Source organism: Fistularia commersonii, chromosome 15, assembly GCF_037954325.1.
Source record: "Fistularia commersonii isolate RoL2024-O1a breed Wild chromosome 15, RoL_Fcom_v1.0, whole genome shotgun sequence".
NCBI lineage: Eukaryota > Metazoa > Chordata > Actinopteri > Syngnathiformes > Fistulariidae > Fistularia > Fistularia commersonii.
In genome coordinates this window covers 15,293,475-15,311,692 of record NC_141298.1, presented here as the reverse complement: position 1 = coordinate 15,311,692, position 18,218 = coordinate 15,293,475, and the positions used below count along the sequence as shown (strand labels likewise).

Here is an 18,218-nt window from a genome sequence, read left to right as displayed (position 1 = left end):
AAACACGGTAAGTAATAAAATAAAATAAATACAATAAAATAAAATTAAAAATGATCATATGAACTTCTATCATATAGCTGTATGCGAACCAAATATGTCAGCATGTATTTGGCAGTATATTTATTGTTCAGATATAAATCATGCCTATATTTGTTTGTGTGTCCGTGTTCGTTCGCTGCCATAACTTTTCATAAATTTGCATGAGACAATCACAAAGCATGATTTTATTTTAGAAAGAAAGCTGTTTTTTCCCCCAGAGAACGATGCTTATTACTTACATGATGCCTTTAAAAATGTTAAAACCTGAACATTTTAGTTTTTTTTTTTTTTACATATGAAAATGTTGCTGAAGTGCTGTTATCAATAATAATAATACAACATATTAAAAAACAAAAAAAATACAGTACTGAAGATATTGACATAAAATGTCTCATAACGCGTTGTTTCACAGAATCATTAAAACTGAAATAATAGATAAAGCACATGTGGCACATATGTAGCCCCGGGGAAGAACGTGGGTGTAAAAAGGGAAAGTACATGGAAATCTAGAACAAGTTATTCAATGAATGAGTGACTAAGTTAATATTTGCATTTATTCATTTTGAATATATGATTATTCGGTTACAGGAGTTTTTTTTTTTTTTTCCTTTGCCTTGTTCTCTCTTAAAAACTTCAAGACCTCCCAAATATAGAAACAGCCTCCATAGAAATCATTTGGGTGTCAGTTACTATACCGGGCTGCAAAATCCACCGAATCATGGCAGATTTAATCTCTTCCTTTCACACATATTCTAAGAAACGCTGCCTCTTGTGTGATAAATATAAATCGTCAGGGGCCAAATGAAAACGCCATTGTTTCATTCGCTTAGCCGTGGTTTAGGAAGCAGTTGGAAGCCCTCGGCGAGGGCAACGGAATTAACTTCTGTAATTACACACAACACCCCGACAAAATAACTTCTCGACCCTCTTAAATTGAAGATACTGCAGCCGTGACGGATATTTAAAGACGGAAAAACCAGGTGAGGTTTGTATTTGCTGACTTAGAGAACGTAACTTTTTTTCGTATCCGATTTGATGCGAGGATGAAGCAGGAGAACATGTCAGGATGCAATGTTTCTTTTTTTTTTTTTTTTTTTTTTCTTCCCCCCAAAGCGTTTGCCGCTTGATCCTTTTTTTTTCCGGGATGCGACGTGGGTGGCGATGTCAGCGCGCGCATCATCCGTGAGCGCCGGATGATTTGACACGCGGCTCGTCTCTCGGAGTCAAAGCCGTACAGTTTCATACACATGCTCGTGATAGAAAAGACAAAGTGAGTTTCATCGGCCTCAGTCAAGGATAGATTTTTAAGGTAACTGTAGCTGATTAGTGATTTCACGGGATTAAAATCTGAACTCCAAATACCAGGAAGACAAAATGAATGTCATCTCGCGTGAACTCAGGGTTCTTTTGTTTGGATAACAACATCAGCTACGAGCAAATCTTCTTCTTTTCCCTTCGGCTTTTCCCTGAGGGGGTCGCCACAGCAAATCAACCCTCTCCATCTAACCCGATTCTCTGTAAACTCCTCTCTCACACCGACTAACTTCATATCCATCTTCTTCTTCTCCTTTCGGCTTTTCCCTTCAGGGGTCGCCACAGCGAATCGACCTTCTCCATCTAACTCTATTCTCTGTATCCTCCTCTCTCCTTCACATCTTCTCTCACTACGTCCATAAATCTTCTCCTTGGTCTTCCTTGAGACCTACCAATATATTCACCCTCCCTCCTCTGTACTTGACCAAACCATCTCCGTCTGACCTTCTCACCAAAACATGTGCCGTCCCTCGAATGGACGCATTCTTGATCCAATCCATCCTGGTCACTCCCAAAGAGAACCTCAACATCTTCATCTCCGCGACCTCCAGCTCTGCTTCCTGTTTTCTTGTCAACGTTACTGTTTCTAGGCCATACAGCATCGCTGGTCTCGCCACTGTCTTGTACACCTTTCCTTTTATTCTGGATAATCTTATCAAATACCGTATTTTGCGGACTATAAGGCGCACCACATTATAAGGCGCAATATCACCGGCGCCAAGAGGGAGCTCCTTGAAAGTCATCGATCTTCATGTCGCGTGCGATCGCTGTTGCCTTGAGAGTTCAATAACCTGTGGACACGTCGTTTTGTTCCCTGGGAAACTCTGTTTGGTCTTCACTTGGTGCAGTTCTTCTGCTTTCTCCCTCCACTTCCGCACCATTGATTCATTCATGATGAATTCTTTGGCGACGGCTCTATTCCCATCATCTACTGCGTGACTGATAACCTTGAGTTTGAATTTTGCTTTGTAAGGATGTTTCTTGGCAGATGCCATTTTTGGGGGTCCTCTTGCAAACTAACAGAAATACGATGTTGGAGCACAGTAGGTACCGCTATTACAAAAAGTGGCGAAAGTAAGCAAATTATTTACTGTAATCTGACTGGTTTATCGTTGCCAGCGATAGCGGACACCTGAAGTTGGTGTGACATTGGAACAACGTTGTATTCCAGTACTGCACAGATAGTTATCTAATGTTGCCCGATGTAGCAACCCATATTCAACCAAGGACCAATTTTAATAGAACGTCCCTATGTCAGGTGGGAACGGCCCGACAATCAATCAAGCAGAGCGGCTTCGGCACTTACAAAAGTCGCACAAAAACATTTTGACAAATTTTTGAGTGTGGTGTTCCACATAAAATTGGTTGGAGGTCAGTAAGCACAACAAGAATTCATACATGAGGTGCACATTTTAAGTGCGCCTTATAGTGCAAAAAAAAAAAAAAAAATCAACCCTGACACTTTTCTCCACCCATTCCAACCTGCCTGAACCCGCTTCATTACTTCTTTTCCACACTCTCCAATGCTCTGGACTGTTGACCCTAAGTACTTGAAATCCTCCAACTTCTATATCCCCATTCCCTGTAGTCTCACCATTCCACCGGATGTCTCTCATTCACAAACATATATTCTGTCTTGCTGTGACTAACCTTCATTCCTCCTCCCTCCAGAGCATACCTCCACCTCTCTAGATTTGTCTCATCCTGTTCCCTGCTCTCACTACAGATCACAATGTCATCTGCAAACATCATGGTCCATGGAGATTCCTGTTTAACCTCTTCTGTCAGCCTGTCCATCACCACAGCAAACAAGAAAGGGCTCAGAGCTGATCCCTGATGGAGTCCCACCTCCACCTTGAACTTCTCTGTTAGCCCTACAGCACACGGCACCACTGTCTCACAGCTAGCATACATGTCCTGCACCAGTCTAACATACTTCTCTGCCACATTTCCTCATACAATACCAGAGATTCTCTCTTGGCACCAAGTCATATGCTTTTTCTAGGTCTACAAAAACACACTGCAGCTCCCTCTGGCCTTAGCTGTACTTCTCTATTAGCATTCTCAAAGCAAATACTGCACCTGTAGTACTCTCTCTAGGCATGAATCCATACTGCATGCTGAATGTTAACTTCTGCTCTCAGTCTAGTTTCCACGACTCTTCCACTACTTCCACCACGGCACACCTCATCATCAGCCACGAACAAATGAGTTCATTCCCCAGTCAATGCCTTTATGATATATGAAAGGGTCCGCATGTGGCGCAGTGGTGAACGCAGAGAGAAGGTCCCATATTGGATTCTCCATGTTCTTCTGGTGTCTGCGAAGGTTTTCTCCGAGTTCTCGCTTCCCCCCGCGGTCCAGAAACATCCAGGAGGCTGGTCAGGCATGTGAATGAGGGGGTGAATGTTTGTTTGTCTCTGTGATGGAGCGGCAACCGGTCCAGGGTGCACCACACCTCTGCCCAATGATAGCTGGTATAGGCTCCAGCATTCCTTCGAGCCCGGATGCAGGATAAGGGCTGGAGATAATAATAATAAGCAATACAATAATAGCAATAGAAGAGAATGTGCCATTTATTGTCCCACCGTGTGAAAATTTCATTTTGCACTGCAGAAAGTTGACCCTGCATTCAAGGAAGTAGGTACAAGTTAGAAAACAGTGGTTTACAATTAAGTGTGAAAATATAAATAATGTAGAGCACATGTGTAAAACTCAAGAGAACGTCTCAAAGGGTCAAATTGTCTTAAGATAAGTCAAACTCGTGCGTTGACCATAAACTACATTTCCCACAATTCATGTTACCCGCCAAGTGACGACGTCCCGCCATTGGATCGCAATATATCCGATTCAATGAGATTTTCAACAAATAGAATTGAGAAATACAAATGATCCCTAAATGTCCAGGAAGAGAAAAGCAGATGCGGATGGATGGCTGTTTCAAGAAAGATGGGAACATTTTGGATTTGAATGAGCAATAAAATTAAGTTATTTAACATGAGGGAGTAGTTAGAGTGATTTACATTTTGTAACATGTTACTGTTACATGGGGCCCTTTGAGGGCTACCATGATGCTGATGTGGTCCTTGGTAAAAATGAATTTGACATCCCCGGTTTGTTGACAATATAAACAATATACACACACAAAAGGAAAAAAAAAGAAAAAAAAAAGTAGAACAACCGCTGACAGAAGCAACGCCGATTGGGTGCAATAGATTTACGAACGAACGAATGAATAAAATGTAACCTATTGTCACCAGAACTGTGTGTTAAACAACAACCGTAAGGAAGGACCTGGTAAATCTCTCCTTCATGACAAACGACTGACTAAATGAAAAAAAAACATATATGTAATATTATTTCCACACTTTTCTAGCCTGTAATGTTGCCGTGACACTTGAATACTATCTTATACTTTCTCATCTTAGCGATTTTATATGTGTTTATTCCATCAGTCTGGTGTGAATAACTGTCCGTGTTACTCAGCGTCTCTGTCACAATTATTCAAGAACATTGCCGCTCTTCTCTCACACCCGGAGCAGAAACACACACCCGGGCAGATTTCAGCGGCACGCCTTCACAGGCTCGCCGTAAATCTCATCCCCGGTTTTATTGTCGCCTTACGACTGATTAAAGCGGTCAGCTCCAACCTGTCTCTCTGTGACCTCTTCAACTCATCTGTCCACTGAAGGTCACTCGGGCCAACAGGCCACTTAATCCTTGTTGCTCCAGAATTGAGCTTGAAGAGCGGCGGTCGCGCTGCAGATCTGGAAAAAAAAATGTCCTTCTGGTTTTGTCCCGCGGCCCCTGAACTCACCACCCTTTTGTCTCTTAAATTATCCCAACATTTTTTTATGTTTTCTGCTTTACTACTGATGTTTGTTGTTTTTACGATTAAATCAAGTGGACCGGCCCGACGCTAAACTCTCCATACATGACAAGCTCTGTTTCCATTAACTTATCATGACCTCAATTTCCCCTCAAAAAGTTTTTTTTTTTTTTTTTTTTAATTCATTCTGTAATGCATGCTTGAGGTGGTACTTTGGTCAAAGAGAATTGAAGATAAAACCACTTTTTTTTTTTTTTTTTTCCTGAATATGTTCATTATAAATTAAAAAAAAAAAGAGAACTTTGTGTCAAAAAAAGTAATGATTTGATTGTGAGATGAAGGGGGTTCTCGCTCTGTAGATTATTTGAATGTAAGAGTAAAACAAAAGTGCCGTTCGAAGGAAAGACCGATGTGCATAAAAGTGGCTACTTTGACGAGCTAAACTCAAATATCCAATCCAACATTTTGATCCTGACATTAACACCGTGCTCATCAACGCTCTTTAAATAATAGCGTTCTTAAATCTTCGCGACGAGGAAACGCCAGAGGGCCAGAAAGCCGGCGTCTCACTCGCTGAAGAATCTTTTATTTGCATTGCCGCCGTTGAGGGGAATCGATTTTCTTGGAAATCTGAGCAAAGACTGAAAACAACGTGCCATGAAACCAATAAGGGTCCGCTCGGAATAAACGCAGATCATACCTCATCTCCTGTCCGTGCCCCATGACCTTGCTTTACTTGGCCATATTACCGTACACACTTCATAACTCCGTTCATAGTAATATGTGGTCCTTGTGCAGGCACACTCCCCCCTGACTCACTTACTCAGAATGTATCATTTAATATCGATAATAAAGCGTTCCTTTTTAATTATGGCACTATTATGCAATAATTTAGAATCAATTATTTTACGAAATATATGCATGTCTCAATGTTAAAGCTTGCACGATAATGCCTTATAAAAATAAAATGTTTATTTGGGGAATTTCACTCCACTCACTTTTATCGGTCAATACATAATGCAAGCATTGGATAGACTTTATATTTTCTAAAGGGGAAGTAGTCACTGAAAGCGGCCAGTGGAAATGTAAAACTTTTAATAATGCGTGTTTTGATTACTCCCACAAGTGGGACTTGAGGTTTGGAGTATAAATATAGTGCTGATTATTCAGAATTAGTAAAATGAGAAGGGAGATGGTGTGTATTTATTTTTATTTGTATCTTTAGTCTCATTTTTATTTATTTATTTATTTATTTTTCTCCAGAGGAGCTCTTGATGCCTTTATTTTTTTTTTTTTGTTTTTTTTTTTTTTTGACAGAAGTCGGCAAGCTGTTGTCATGAAGATTGAGATGCTGCTAACAGGGGAATTCAGAGGCGATGACAGCATGAAATAGTTTCAAAGTGACTGTTTGTTTTTTGTTTTTTTTCATTTTTTGTTGTGGGAGGAGGTATTCATGGTTTGGTTTTGTCTTTTTCAATGTTTATGCACGCACATCTCAGATGCTATAAGCTATTTTTGCTAACAAAAACAGAGAACAGACAGGAGTACAAGGAGATACAACGTAAGGTAAAGATAGAGGTAGCAAAGGAAAAACAAAGGGCGCACGATGACTTGTATGCTCGGTTGGACAGTAAGGAGGGAGAGAATAGGTTGGCGAACAAGAGAGATAAAGATGGAAAGGATGTACAACAGGTCCGGATGATTGAGGGTAGAGAGGGAAATGTATTGACAGATGCTAGAAGAGTGATGAAAAGATGAAGAGAGTACTTTGAAGAGCAGATGAATGTGGAAAATGAAAGAGAGGCAAGGGTAGGAGATGTGACTATTGTAGACCACGAAGCAGCACAGAGAAGTAAAAGTGAAGTTAGGAAGGCATTGAAGAGGATGGTGAGTGGAAAAGCAGCTGGTCCTGATGATATACCTGTGGAGGTGTGGAAATGTCCAGGAGAGGCAGCGGTAGATTATTCAACAGGATCTTAGAGACTGAGGAAGATGCCAGAAAAATGGAGATGAAGGGTGATGGTGCCCATTTTTAAGAATAAGGGGAATGTGTAGAACTGCGGCAGCTATAGAGGGATAGAGTTGATGAGCCATACAATGAAGTTGTAGGAAAGCGTAGTGGAAACTAGACTGACAGCAGAATTTTGGGAGCAGTATGGATTCACACCTAGAAAGAGTACTACAGATGCAGTATTTGCTTTGAGAATGCTAATAGAGAAGTACAGTGAAGGCCAGGGGGAGCTGCAAAGAGAGGATCTCTGGTATTGTATGAGGAAATGTGGCAGAGAAGTATGTTAGACTGGTGCAGGACATGTATGCTAGCTGTGAGACAGTGGTGCCATGTGCTGTAGGGGTAACAGAGAAGGTCAAGGTCAGTTACTTGGAGTCAACAATCCAGAGCAAAGGAAAATATGGAAAAGACGTGAAAAGATAGGTTCAAGCAGGTTGGAATGGGTGGAGAAAAGTGTCAGGGGTGCTGTGCAATGGAAGACTATCAGCCAGAATGAAAGGAAAGGTGTACAGGACAGTAGTGAGACCAGTGATGCTGTATGGACTAGAAACTGTTACAATGACCAAAAGACAGGAGGCAGAGCTAGAGGTCGCATGGATGAAGATGTTAAGGTTCTCTTTGGGAGTGACCAGGATGGATAGGATCAGGAACGAGTCTATCAGTGGAACAGCACATGTTGGATGTTTTGGAGAGAAGGTCAGAGAAGCCAGACTGAGATGGTTCGGTCATGAACAGAGGAGGGATGGTGAATATGTTGGTAGACGACTACATAGACTGGAATTGGAGCTGCCAGGCAGGAGGTCTCGAGGAAGACCAAAGAGAAGATTTATGGACACAGTGAGAGAGGATATGAAGGTAGTTGGTGTGAGAGAGGAGGATACAGGGAATAGGGTTAGATGGAGAAAGTCGCCGTGGCGACCCCTGAAGAGAAAAGCCGAAAGGAGAAGAACATGCAGATGTCTCTGATGCTATTAGCTATTTTGCTAACAAAAACAAATCTAACCAGCAACGCATTTTTTCATCCCTTCCTGAAGCGAGCAAACTCTACTCACGTACAAACTCCTGTTTAATAAGAACCCTGCCTGCACACCGATTGCCCACCGGTGAAGTTTATGTCTGCACAACAGCGCGCAGACATAAATGTTAATAGTTGCATTCGATGATTTATAAAATGGATAAGAAACAGTGCATTGCAGCAATCCCGGTTTACCGCCGAATGTGGGGAGAGTTGTTATACAAGGTGTTGATGTTTGGACGTCAGATAAGAAGGAGACCTGTAGGAAAGCAGATGTGGGCTTTTCAGAAAAAGACTCATTGCTCTTTTGTCACGCTGGCAGCGTCTGCGGTGCCTCTGATGAAATGTCACAAGACGTCTTTATGCAGGATTCGATTTGTTGTTTGGAAACACATTGTCTATCTTTGTCTGGGTTTTTTTTATTTTTTTATTTTTTTACGGGTCCCTATGGTGGCCTTGACGGAGAAAACATCCCTTTAGAAAAAAAAAAAAATTAAAAGCCGCAATCAACCAAGGGTAAAGACATTTCGCAAAGCATAAGGAGGTTCAGATTTTGAGTACATCCCCGCGTGAGTTGAATCACCGATTTTCCCGGAAGATGGTTTTCGAAACCTAATCTTCCGTAAAAGTCAAAACACACCAGCCGCACCTGCACTTCATTGAGCATCACCAGATATCGAAACTGGCCCAGACGTATCCGTTTGAGGTTTCGCCCGGTCCGACGAAGAGATATCACGGCGGATGAAGACGAGCCTCCTCATATTTCCTCTCTTTCCTCCCCACAGATGCAATGTGGACAGCAAAGTGTCGAGAGTGGCGTGGCTCAATCGCACCACCATTCTTTTCGCGGGCAGTGAGAAGTGGTCTCTGGATCCCCGGGTCATTCTCATGGAAAACACAGCCGTCACAGAGTACAGCATCAAGATCCAGAACGTCGACGTCCACGACGAAGGGCCCTACGTCTGCTCCATCCTCACAAACAGGAAACCAAAATCTACGAAAGTGCATCTCATTGTTCAAGGTAAACCGCCGCCGCAGCCTTGAGTGATTATGCTTTGCTCAGTGGAGCGCGGAAATGTCTTTTACGCCGCGCATTTTTGTCGAGCAGTTCGTGGATGTGAATCCTCAGTAAAAACAAGAATGACTTTTGGGTCTGTTTCCGGGCGCCGTGATCGAATTTACCAATCATTACCGCCGCTGACGAAAGTGAGACTCGAGCTCAATTTATTTTGGAGTTGCAGATAAATATGGATTCGGGGCACAGCGTGTTGAAAAATACGCCGCCTTGGTTTCATTGCATGGATCTAACTCAAGTCTAACTCAATATCTTTTAATGATGATATCAATTTCCTTCACGATTAGTTTCCACAAACAATTAACACCGCTGCCCTCAGTCTGCATTTTGAGGTCTGGGGCTTTTAGCTGCACTAAATTGCCATATAATTAGATGAAGTAGTCGGAATAGAAACCTCATGCTGAATCACAAATAGAATACAGCAAATTAAACCAAAGGCTGCAGCCGCCGCTTTAATTGATGCCCTTTGCGGCATTAAAAATTCTAGAAATTGGTAGAAAAGGGCTAAAGAATTAGAATAAGTTTTTTTTTTGTTTTTTTTTTTTTGGTTTGTTTTGCAAAGGGCATCGCGGCGTCCAAAGTGAATCTTCAGATGGAACTGGTTCACTTTCATGAAATTATAATTCACGCTCACTATTTTTCACAGTGTATAATTCATGATGCTATCTCATTAAGTCTTAATTGATGCTGAGAAGCATCAGCCAGAGCTTTAATCAAACAAAAGACAAGCGAATTCCCGCCCAGGCAAGAAAACACATCTCCAATTATACTTTCCCATGGATTGTATCTGTCCTGTCTCCTGACCTTGACTCACGTAAGCCATCTGGATCCGGTAAGCTTGCGTGCGGAAAACTCCCCCGAACGTCAGTGAGATCTACAAAGCGGTCGGCGCTGTTTTGATAAAATATCGGACGTCTCCGTGTTTTTCAACCGCCTGAACAGTTGGTTTGCTTGTCACGGTAAACCACTGTTCAAAAGCGCTGCCGTTTTTCATATTCTATGGTTAAACCTACGTTGTCCATTAGTCATGTAGAGAATGTGCGGTACATCAAATCTTTGTAGTTAACAGTTAACAGTTAAGACAATTTATATTTCATTGTATTTCTTATTCTTCCTCCTTCCTACTATTATCTATTACTGTTATGTTTTTACTTGAAACTCTGGCACAACAATTTCCTTCGGGATTAATAAAGTTGTTCTTATCCCATCTCATCTCATTGAGCGATATCTATAACAGAACGGATATAGGGAATTTACCCACAAGGGGATTGATAAAGAATTCATTATTATAAACATATTTGTGCACATGAAATGGCATATTGCATCTGTTTTATGTATATCGGCTATATACATGTCTCTATTAAAAGAGAGAGAGAGTAGACACGTGTTTTACCCTCATAAGAGTTATTTCAAACCGAACCAGAAGTTCAAGTCAAGTAAAATTTTATTCATACGTCGCCAAATCACGACGCAGTCATCGGATGACACTTTCCCCCCATGGAGCAAGTTCGGACCGCGATCTTTAAATCCATCTATATTTGCCCCTTACGGTCATTACATTACATTACATTACATCATAGTCATTTGGCGACTTTCAAAAAGTGCAATTCAGTCACTGAAGATCCGAAGTACCAGTTGTCAGAAGTCAGAAGTGACAGCTCTACCAAATAGCCATCTCAGAACCATATACATACATACATTCATTTTAAGTTTTTTTTTTTTTTTTTTTTTTTTTTTTTCCAGGTGGGGCTGGCAGCTACATGGTTCCAACTGACATGATACAATAATACTTTAATATTCATAAGAGGAATAATCGTTGGTATCTGCAGTTGATCAAGCTCCGCCCCCTTGGAGATCTGCAAAATGAGAGACGTTCACTTTTATCCGATCTCAGCGTCATATCTGCTAATGTCAGGAAAATAAAACGCTCAATGCAATGAGAATTTTATGCCAGGATTTTGCAAAAAAAAAAAAAAAAAAAAAAAGACATTACATCTCCCATTGCATTTCGATGCGCCGACCGGTTTTTCGTTTCAATTCATTTTAACAAAGCCCATACACCCTCCGCGGCATTCTTCAAAACGCTCTACCTGCGAGGGTCAGGCCTCTCTCTCGGAAACAAAGCTGAACACTCCACTCTTTCCGTTACCTGACCGCTGATTTTATTCAGATGATGTCACGGTCATGAAATCTGACTGTTAACAGAGCGACAGCCCAGAGCGTATCTTTATATTGATGTTTAGATTTAAAAGAGACTTATTTCCAAGTTTAACATTCCATCCTATTTTTCTTTTCAGACAGAGAAACAGTCTCAACGACAGTATATCTGTCAGCACAGATAGCGGAAGGGATGCAACTCTTGTAAATAGGCTACTCGGTCTCTAAGGTAATAATAAAGATCCTTATAAAATATAAACAGGGCGTATTTACATCAGGTTGGAAAACAGCCATGTCGGTTCCAGTGGTGGAATTGTCGGAGCTGCCGAATTTCAGACGTGTCTCGCTGGCCTTTAAAACGCGGATTTTCCACGCATTCAGTCATTAACTCGCTGATGGTGCTGAAGATAACATCCCCCAATGAGTCCAGACTTTTCCCCTATACTTTTGTGACATATACAAAATAATGTTTTCTGATATGAATGTGAAATGAGTAAAAAGTGAATGTATGTGTGTGCTGAAGTCTGCAGCCCTCTCCCTCCCCCCCCCGTGCTACAGAGTAATTTTGTTTTTCATACATTCTCCACATCATGCTAACGGGAAAGAAAACAGCGGGGTTCTGCATACCCCCATGGAAGTATAGCCTAGGTTTCTGAAAACCTTGCTAATAGACACATTGACTGATCTTCCTGTGTGCCAGTGCAAACAGCAGGATGATTAACGTCTTCTGAAAAATGACAGAAACATACCCACCACAGAGACACTGATACGGGAAAGTATTTGGTTTCCGACCCGCAGCTCACCGCCTTTCAGACCAATTTCAGCACGGTTTGCATCTAAACTTTAATCTACGCCCATTAATCTGAGCACTGAGCACCGATGGGGGAAATAGAAATAAGAATAATACGTTCAGAAAACTATCCAGTAGCTGTTGAGATGTCCTGATCTGGTTTTTGGACAGTAGGTAGAGCCGGGAATCAGCTGAAACCTGACTGGTCACTGAGTTCTGCCCTCCCTCCTGATAGGATATACACAACTATATCATCAGTTTTAACATTAGATGCAATGCAATTGTGTTTGCCTGCTCCTTTGGGCTGAATCCCATAATTCAGCTCTATAATGCTCATACGGATGTAGCCATGGCAGTGATGATGCCATGGTAGACTAATTTTTTAATATGTGCAGGCAATTGCAATGTCTCTTTGGAAAAAGCTAGCGTGCATCCTTTGCCCACGGTGTTTTTTTTTTTTAGGCTCATTTCTCCCGTGGCCTGATTGCACATAACAACAACCCAACTTTGCTGAATGCAGCAAATACAAATGCCGCCACCTGTTAAAAATTTAAGGGCTGTAACGAGAACATTTCACACGAAGGGGGGGGGGGGGGGGGGGGGGGGGATTTGGGTTACTTTGAAACCACCCAAAAAGTTACAAATGAATGCAACATTGCGTGGCCCCCTTTTATGGCAAGGAAGTACTCCGGAGGGCCTCGGGGGATTTTACCCGTGTTGTTCGTCCCCACAGGCGCTCTACTCTTCAGCACCTCTGAAATGGAGATTGGTGTTGAACCTGCTCACAGAGAAGGACTCTGGAGGCTAACATCAATCAGCCCGGTGACCTTGTCAGCTGATCCCCTCAGGAATATAGGGCACAGTGACTGCACACAGGGAGTGGACAGACTGCAGTTAAGCCACACAAGAGATAGAATATTACTTTGGATTGCTTTGTAATGCACTGTGCATGCAATCCAAGGACTAGTACCGACAGAAAAGGAGCGAAGGACTTTGCATCGACATTAAGAGGAAGTTGCACCGTGATCCCGACTTCGGTATGTCCCTCCGGTAATTTAACCAGCAGAGATCCGCGTTGTCTCTTATTGACCGTCCCTGACACACGGCGGTGGCTCAACTCTCACTGTGGCTGCGTTCAATGTATAGATTTAAATTCAAAAGACCAAAGTTTTTTTTTGTTGTTTGTTGCTGTCATTCTACCGGCTACTGTTTTTGCAAACATTCAATGCATCCTATGAGGAGGACTCCCATATTTTAAACGATCCCAGCAAAAGAGACTTTGGGTCTGTAAAGACAACGCACTGCAGGATCATCGGGGAAGTTAATCTTCCCGCGCCGGGTTCGACTCACATCGGCGGATGTCAGGAGCCTCGCTGGACCCGGAATCCGTCCGATCGTCCCGGAGTGTCCAGCGAGCGTCAAGGCGCAAGAAGGGAGCTCGCAGCGAGGAGTAATCGAGGGGAGAATTGTGTCATTAGTGAGCGTGAAACCAAAAGAAAGCTTAGGCATGAATTTGAGCATGAGATTAGCCGTGTCATTAAAAGCTGTGTCATGGGTGCGCTGTTTCGGTCGGACGGAAAACTACCGTATAAACGGTCTCGACTTATGGAGCGATTTCCGAGTGCCTTACACTGGATCGCCATCGCCCGTTTTCACCGGCGAGCCGCCACGCTCGCTGCCAACGGGGAAACCGGGTGCGACTTGGGGTTCGGTGTCTTGCTCGTGGACGATTTAGCATCGAGGCAGAAGGAACCGGGAATCGAACCACCATCCTTCCCATTCAGGGGATTTTCAATGGAGGAAACGGTGCTTTAAGCTTTTTTTTTTTTCTTTTACAGCTTTTAAAACTCCGTATTTGCATCATCATCTCTCCAGCTCGAAACCGACTTGGTCTGTTTTTATTTGTTTTTTTTTCTCCCCGCCGAGACAAACCCGCTTGGATCAGTATCTCGACACCACTGTCAAACACTGACCCGCGTATGACAGTTTAGGTTTGTCGCAAGCGCTTCGGACAGCTCCAAACGTGAGTCGAGTTTTTCGCGTTTGGCATCGGATGACAACTTCGGCTCAGGTGGAATTTGACCTTGAGGTGGATCCGACCTTAAGGCGGACCGTCGTCACTGCTCTCATTTCAATGAGGGCCAACGAGGATCGCAGTTCTATTCGACACACTTTTTAGCAAACTACAAATGCCGTTCATAAGAACTTTTCATCATCATCATGATATAGTTTTTTTGACACTGTATATATTTCATCTGGCTAAAAAAGTCGGAGGAAGATAACAGCAAGGCCTCAGAAATAAAGGCTTTTTTATTTATTTACTCCAAAGAGCGCGGGCTACTTTGCAGTCAGTATAGCTCAGAGCTGTTCCTCTTGCTCCAGTGCAGAAACAAATCTTACCCTTTCCTTTCTCGGTGCTGCAAGTAAACATCTTTAGTTAGCCGACAAAACACATTTATAGCTGTCATTTCTTCGTTGACCCCTGCCTTTTAGCGGCTCAGCTGGTCTGTAATAACTGAACTCGTCTCTCCTTTCGCTGCGTGCCGCTGCAAGCAGCTAGCAAAGTGAGGGCATGCTGCGCTCACCGCAGGCGGTTCGCTCTGTGGCTCTTCCTCTTTTACCGGCCCTGGTAGTTTTTATGATGGGGGGAGGAAAAAATGCATCCCACCGGTGAGTGACGCGGGTTTGACCGCTTTGCTCTGAGGATTCATCAGAATTTTCTTTTTTTTTTTTTTTTTTTTTCTTTGCCGATTTGATGAGCGCAGGCAGCCTCAGGGAGGTGAAATAAAAAAAAAATTAAAAAAACGCCGGCGTCCTATAATCGTTCCGATTTGCTCATTTGGGTTTTGGCAGAGTACCGCGCTGTATTATAGGCAGTTGAAGCAACGGGTGTTGAAAACAAAGTTAGCAGAGAGCAAAAACAGGCTCACACTTGGTTTCTACTGTAATATGTATCCTATTACCGCACTGGAATACTCGTGCAGCTGCAAACAGCTAGCATGAGGCAACTCTAATTGGGTTTTTAAGTAAGGGTTTCAATCTTTTTTTTTTTTTCTTTTTTTTTTTTAATTCTCTTCACAATTTCACCACTTGGCTTCCTTTCGTGAACACGCTTTCCTGTTGGAGGAAACTTTCCAACTGGAGTCATTACTTTGTCACACAACACTGACTCCCCATTTCCCCTACAGGAACATATTCATAATAGTTGACAAGGCGCGCTAGGGGCTAGCTTATTCAGGCTAACTCCAATCATTCAAACCTTTGTGTAATCCAGTATTTCTAAATGACATGTGTTTACAACATGGAATAAACTTGGGAAAAAATAACGTAATCCAGAGAAACAAAAGGCTTCGACGTCTCGTGTACTGTTGGGTTCAAATAGTATTTTTTATTTCAATTGCAACTTCTTTGTTGTCATCTCCTTATTCCACCCGCTGTGGACCGTGTTGAAGTTTGTCTCCAAAGGACAGCGTTGTATTAACTTCATTCAATACCTCAAGCAAACGTAACCAAGGTTCAATTAGAAACAGACAATGATGGCCTCAAGTGGAACCATTGTTGGATTGCGAGCTCCGACAATGGTCGAGACTGCGGGCGAGGGCAGTTTTCAACTTCAATTTGAATTTGGATCAGGCTGAATGAAAAAGATATTTCCTAGCAGAATGAGGTAAGAATTAATAAGCCTTCGGATAGATGTGTGACATAAAGATAAACTTATTTTAGATTAATTAAATGACTCGGGGCGATGATGTACACCGACGACAGGGATTTCAAGTCGAAACAGACACGAGTTTCATCGGAAAAATTACGTGAAACGCGCGAGAAATTTCTTTATATCGACTCCTGGTCAAATAAGAACGTCGTGCTTTTTTTATATCGGCCAGTGAACGGACGAATTTTCTTATTCGATTTGATTTTATCCCTTTGTGAAATTCCTCCGTCTCTCGCTGTCCGATGTATCTTGCGTTTAACGATTGAAGATCCGTCGATAGAAAGCGGCAAAAGCGAGAGGTATTAAATGAGTCACAACTGCGGGACATCTGACACGGTTTTAGTTTTCAGTACTCCGGCATTTGTTATTACTCAGAATTCGCGATCGTTTCATCACAAAGACTGAATGATGACTACTGGCAACGTACCAGCAAGCTAGATGATCAAGACCAGCCGACTCCAGTTTGTCTGACGCCGACTGTCTGTAATGCAAGGTGGTGTCTTTTTATGTGATGAGAAAACTCATTATCTTGTGTAACTACTGTAATAGGCCAATTTGATGTAGTGTGATTCTAGCGCTGGCTTGTTGTTCGGGGCTGGATCATTAACTCAGCGGACACAAATGGTATTTGTTGGGTAATATTTCCAATATGGCTAATTTTGTCTTTCACGGCTGTAATAAAGCAAAAGACCAATTAACTTTTTGTCCTTTTCTCACTTCACAGAGCTGCTTCCGAACCCACTGTTTTAGCACGACATGAATGAGGTGATTAGATTTGTGTGAATAATAATGTGTAATGCACAGGTGTAATCATTTACAATTAGAAAGCTTTTTTTTTTTTCGGGCCCGGGTGTTGCGGCATGCAGGACCATTTCCCCCCTCCTCTTGTCAGTCTTCAGGGAAAACACCGAGCAAACAACGACGGGGCTGCGATGTGTGTGTGTGTGTGATCACAAGGTTACTCCGTGGCGAGCGCTCTTTAAACTTCTTTCTAATTTGAATGGATGTCTGCAAATAAACCAATTTGCATGGAGTCACAAAAGAGTTAATGGATTGTCTAAACATACACTTTGTCTAAGAAAGTTAATCAAACATGATGATGCGAAGGGCGGTATTTTATTTCACCGCCGACACTGACAATCATACAGTGTAAAATGAAGCGTTAGACAGACATATGCATTTAAGGTTTTTTTTTATTCACGTGTCTGCGGCTGACGCGGAGAGGTCAGTCGCAATGTAACGCACTAGAATAGAAAAGTACCCGGCGTTACGTGTAGTACCGACGGCTGCAGACCGAGGAGCTACTTAAACGATGAGGCGGGCGATAACTGCGTGGGCTGGAAACTAGCATTTAAATCGGAGTCGAGCCAAAGAGAAGATATGACCGATAATCTTATCTGCATTTTGAGGGAAATCAAATAAGCCACTGATTTCTGTATTCCCTTTTTTTTTTTAAAACGCCTTGTTTCGTAGCCGCGCCTCACTTTCGGCTGCACTATCAAGAAACGCCAAGTCTCTCTATGCGCTTGAAAAGTCTATAAATGTAACGTGATAAATAGGATGTACAACTTTCAGCAAAATGTGAGGGGGGGGGGGGGGTTAACCTTCCGCAGGCATCAAACGGATGATTTTTTGCCTTCCATCCCATTGTGCTGACTTTGCAGGATGGCTGACTCTCCTCTTTGTTACAGCGTTGTATGTGTCTGGTCTTTGCACATCCAGAACGTTCTAAAAAAAGAAAGGAATAAAAGGGAAGCGTGATGATAACAGTGGGATTTTGCTTCTCGCTCCCCCCCGAGAGTCTCTTTGTCCTTGAAGCGCAAGCAGAGATGCCCTTCATTATCAGTATATCTATGGCCCGCTTTACCGATTTTCATATTATTATCCACTTGTGTTTTCGGCTAATGACACCTGAAAAAAGTCAAGCAAAAACTGTGTTACAAAAAAACAAAAAAAAAAAAAAGAAAAATGAAATAAATCCATTGTGTTGTGATGATTTTGAACACAAAATCCATCCTATGGCTTCAAGGAGAGCATCAATATCTTTACTATTAGAATAAATATAAGAAATGCAATTTGCATTTAATAACTCACTCTTTTCCCACAAGGCTTATTCATTTATTTACTTAAATAAATGCCATTTTAACAGCAATTTGACTGTGGAATATGAAGCGCACGCCGAGGCTATTCCCAATGTGGTGACACGCATTGGTATCTATTTATTTTACCATAGGGTATGAAATGCAGCTTAAATTGAACAGGGAGGTTTCAGTGTT

The 18,218-nt window shown here is 42.3% G+C and overlaps 1 protein-coding gene across 1 annotated transcript in view; it reads left to right on the top strand.

The window, feature by feature from the left end:
• Window positions 1–18,218, top strand: part of opcml (opioid binding protein/cell adhesion molecule-like) — a 445,832-nt gene that overhangs the window by 313,700 nt on the left and 113,914 nt on the right. The window contains exon 3 of the mRNA XM_086160104.1: window positions 8,994–9,229. Within this exon, the coding sequence (XP_086016230.1) occupies window positions 8,994–9,229 (236 nt within the window). The remainder of the gene's footprint in view (window positions 1–8,993; window positions 9,230–18,218) is intronic.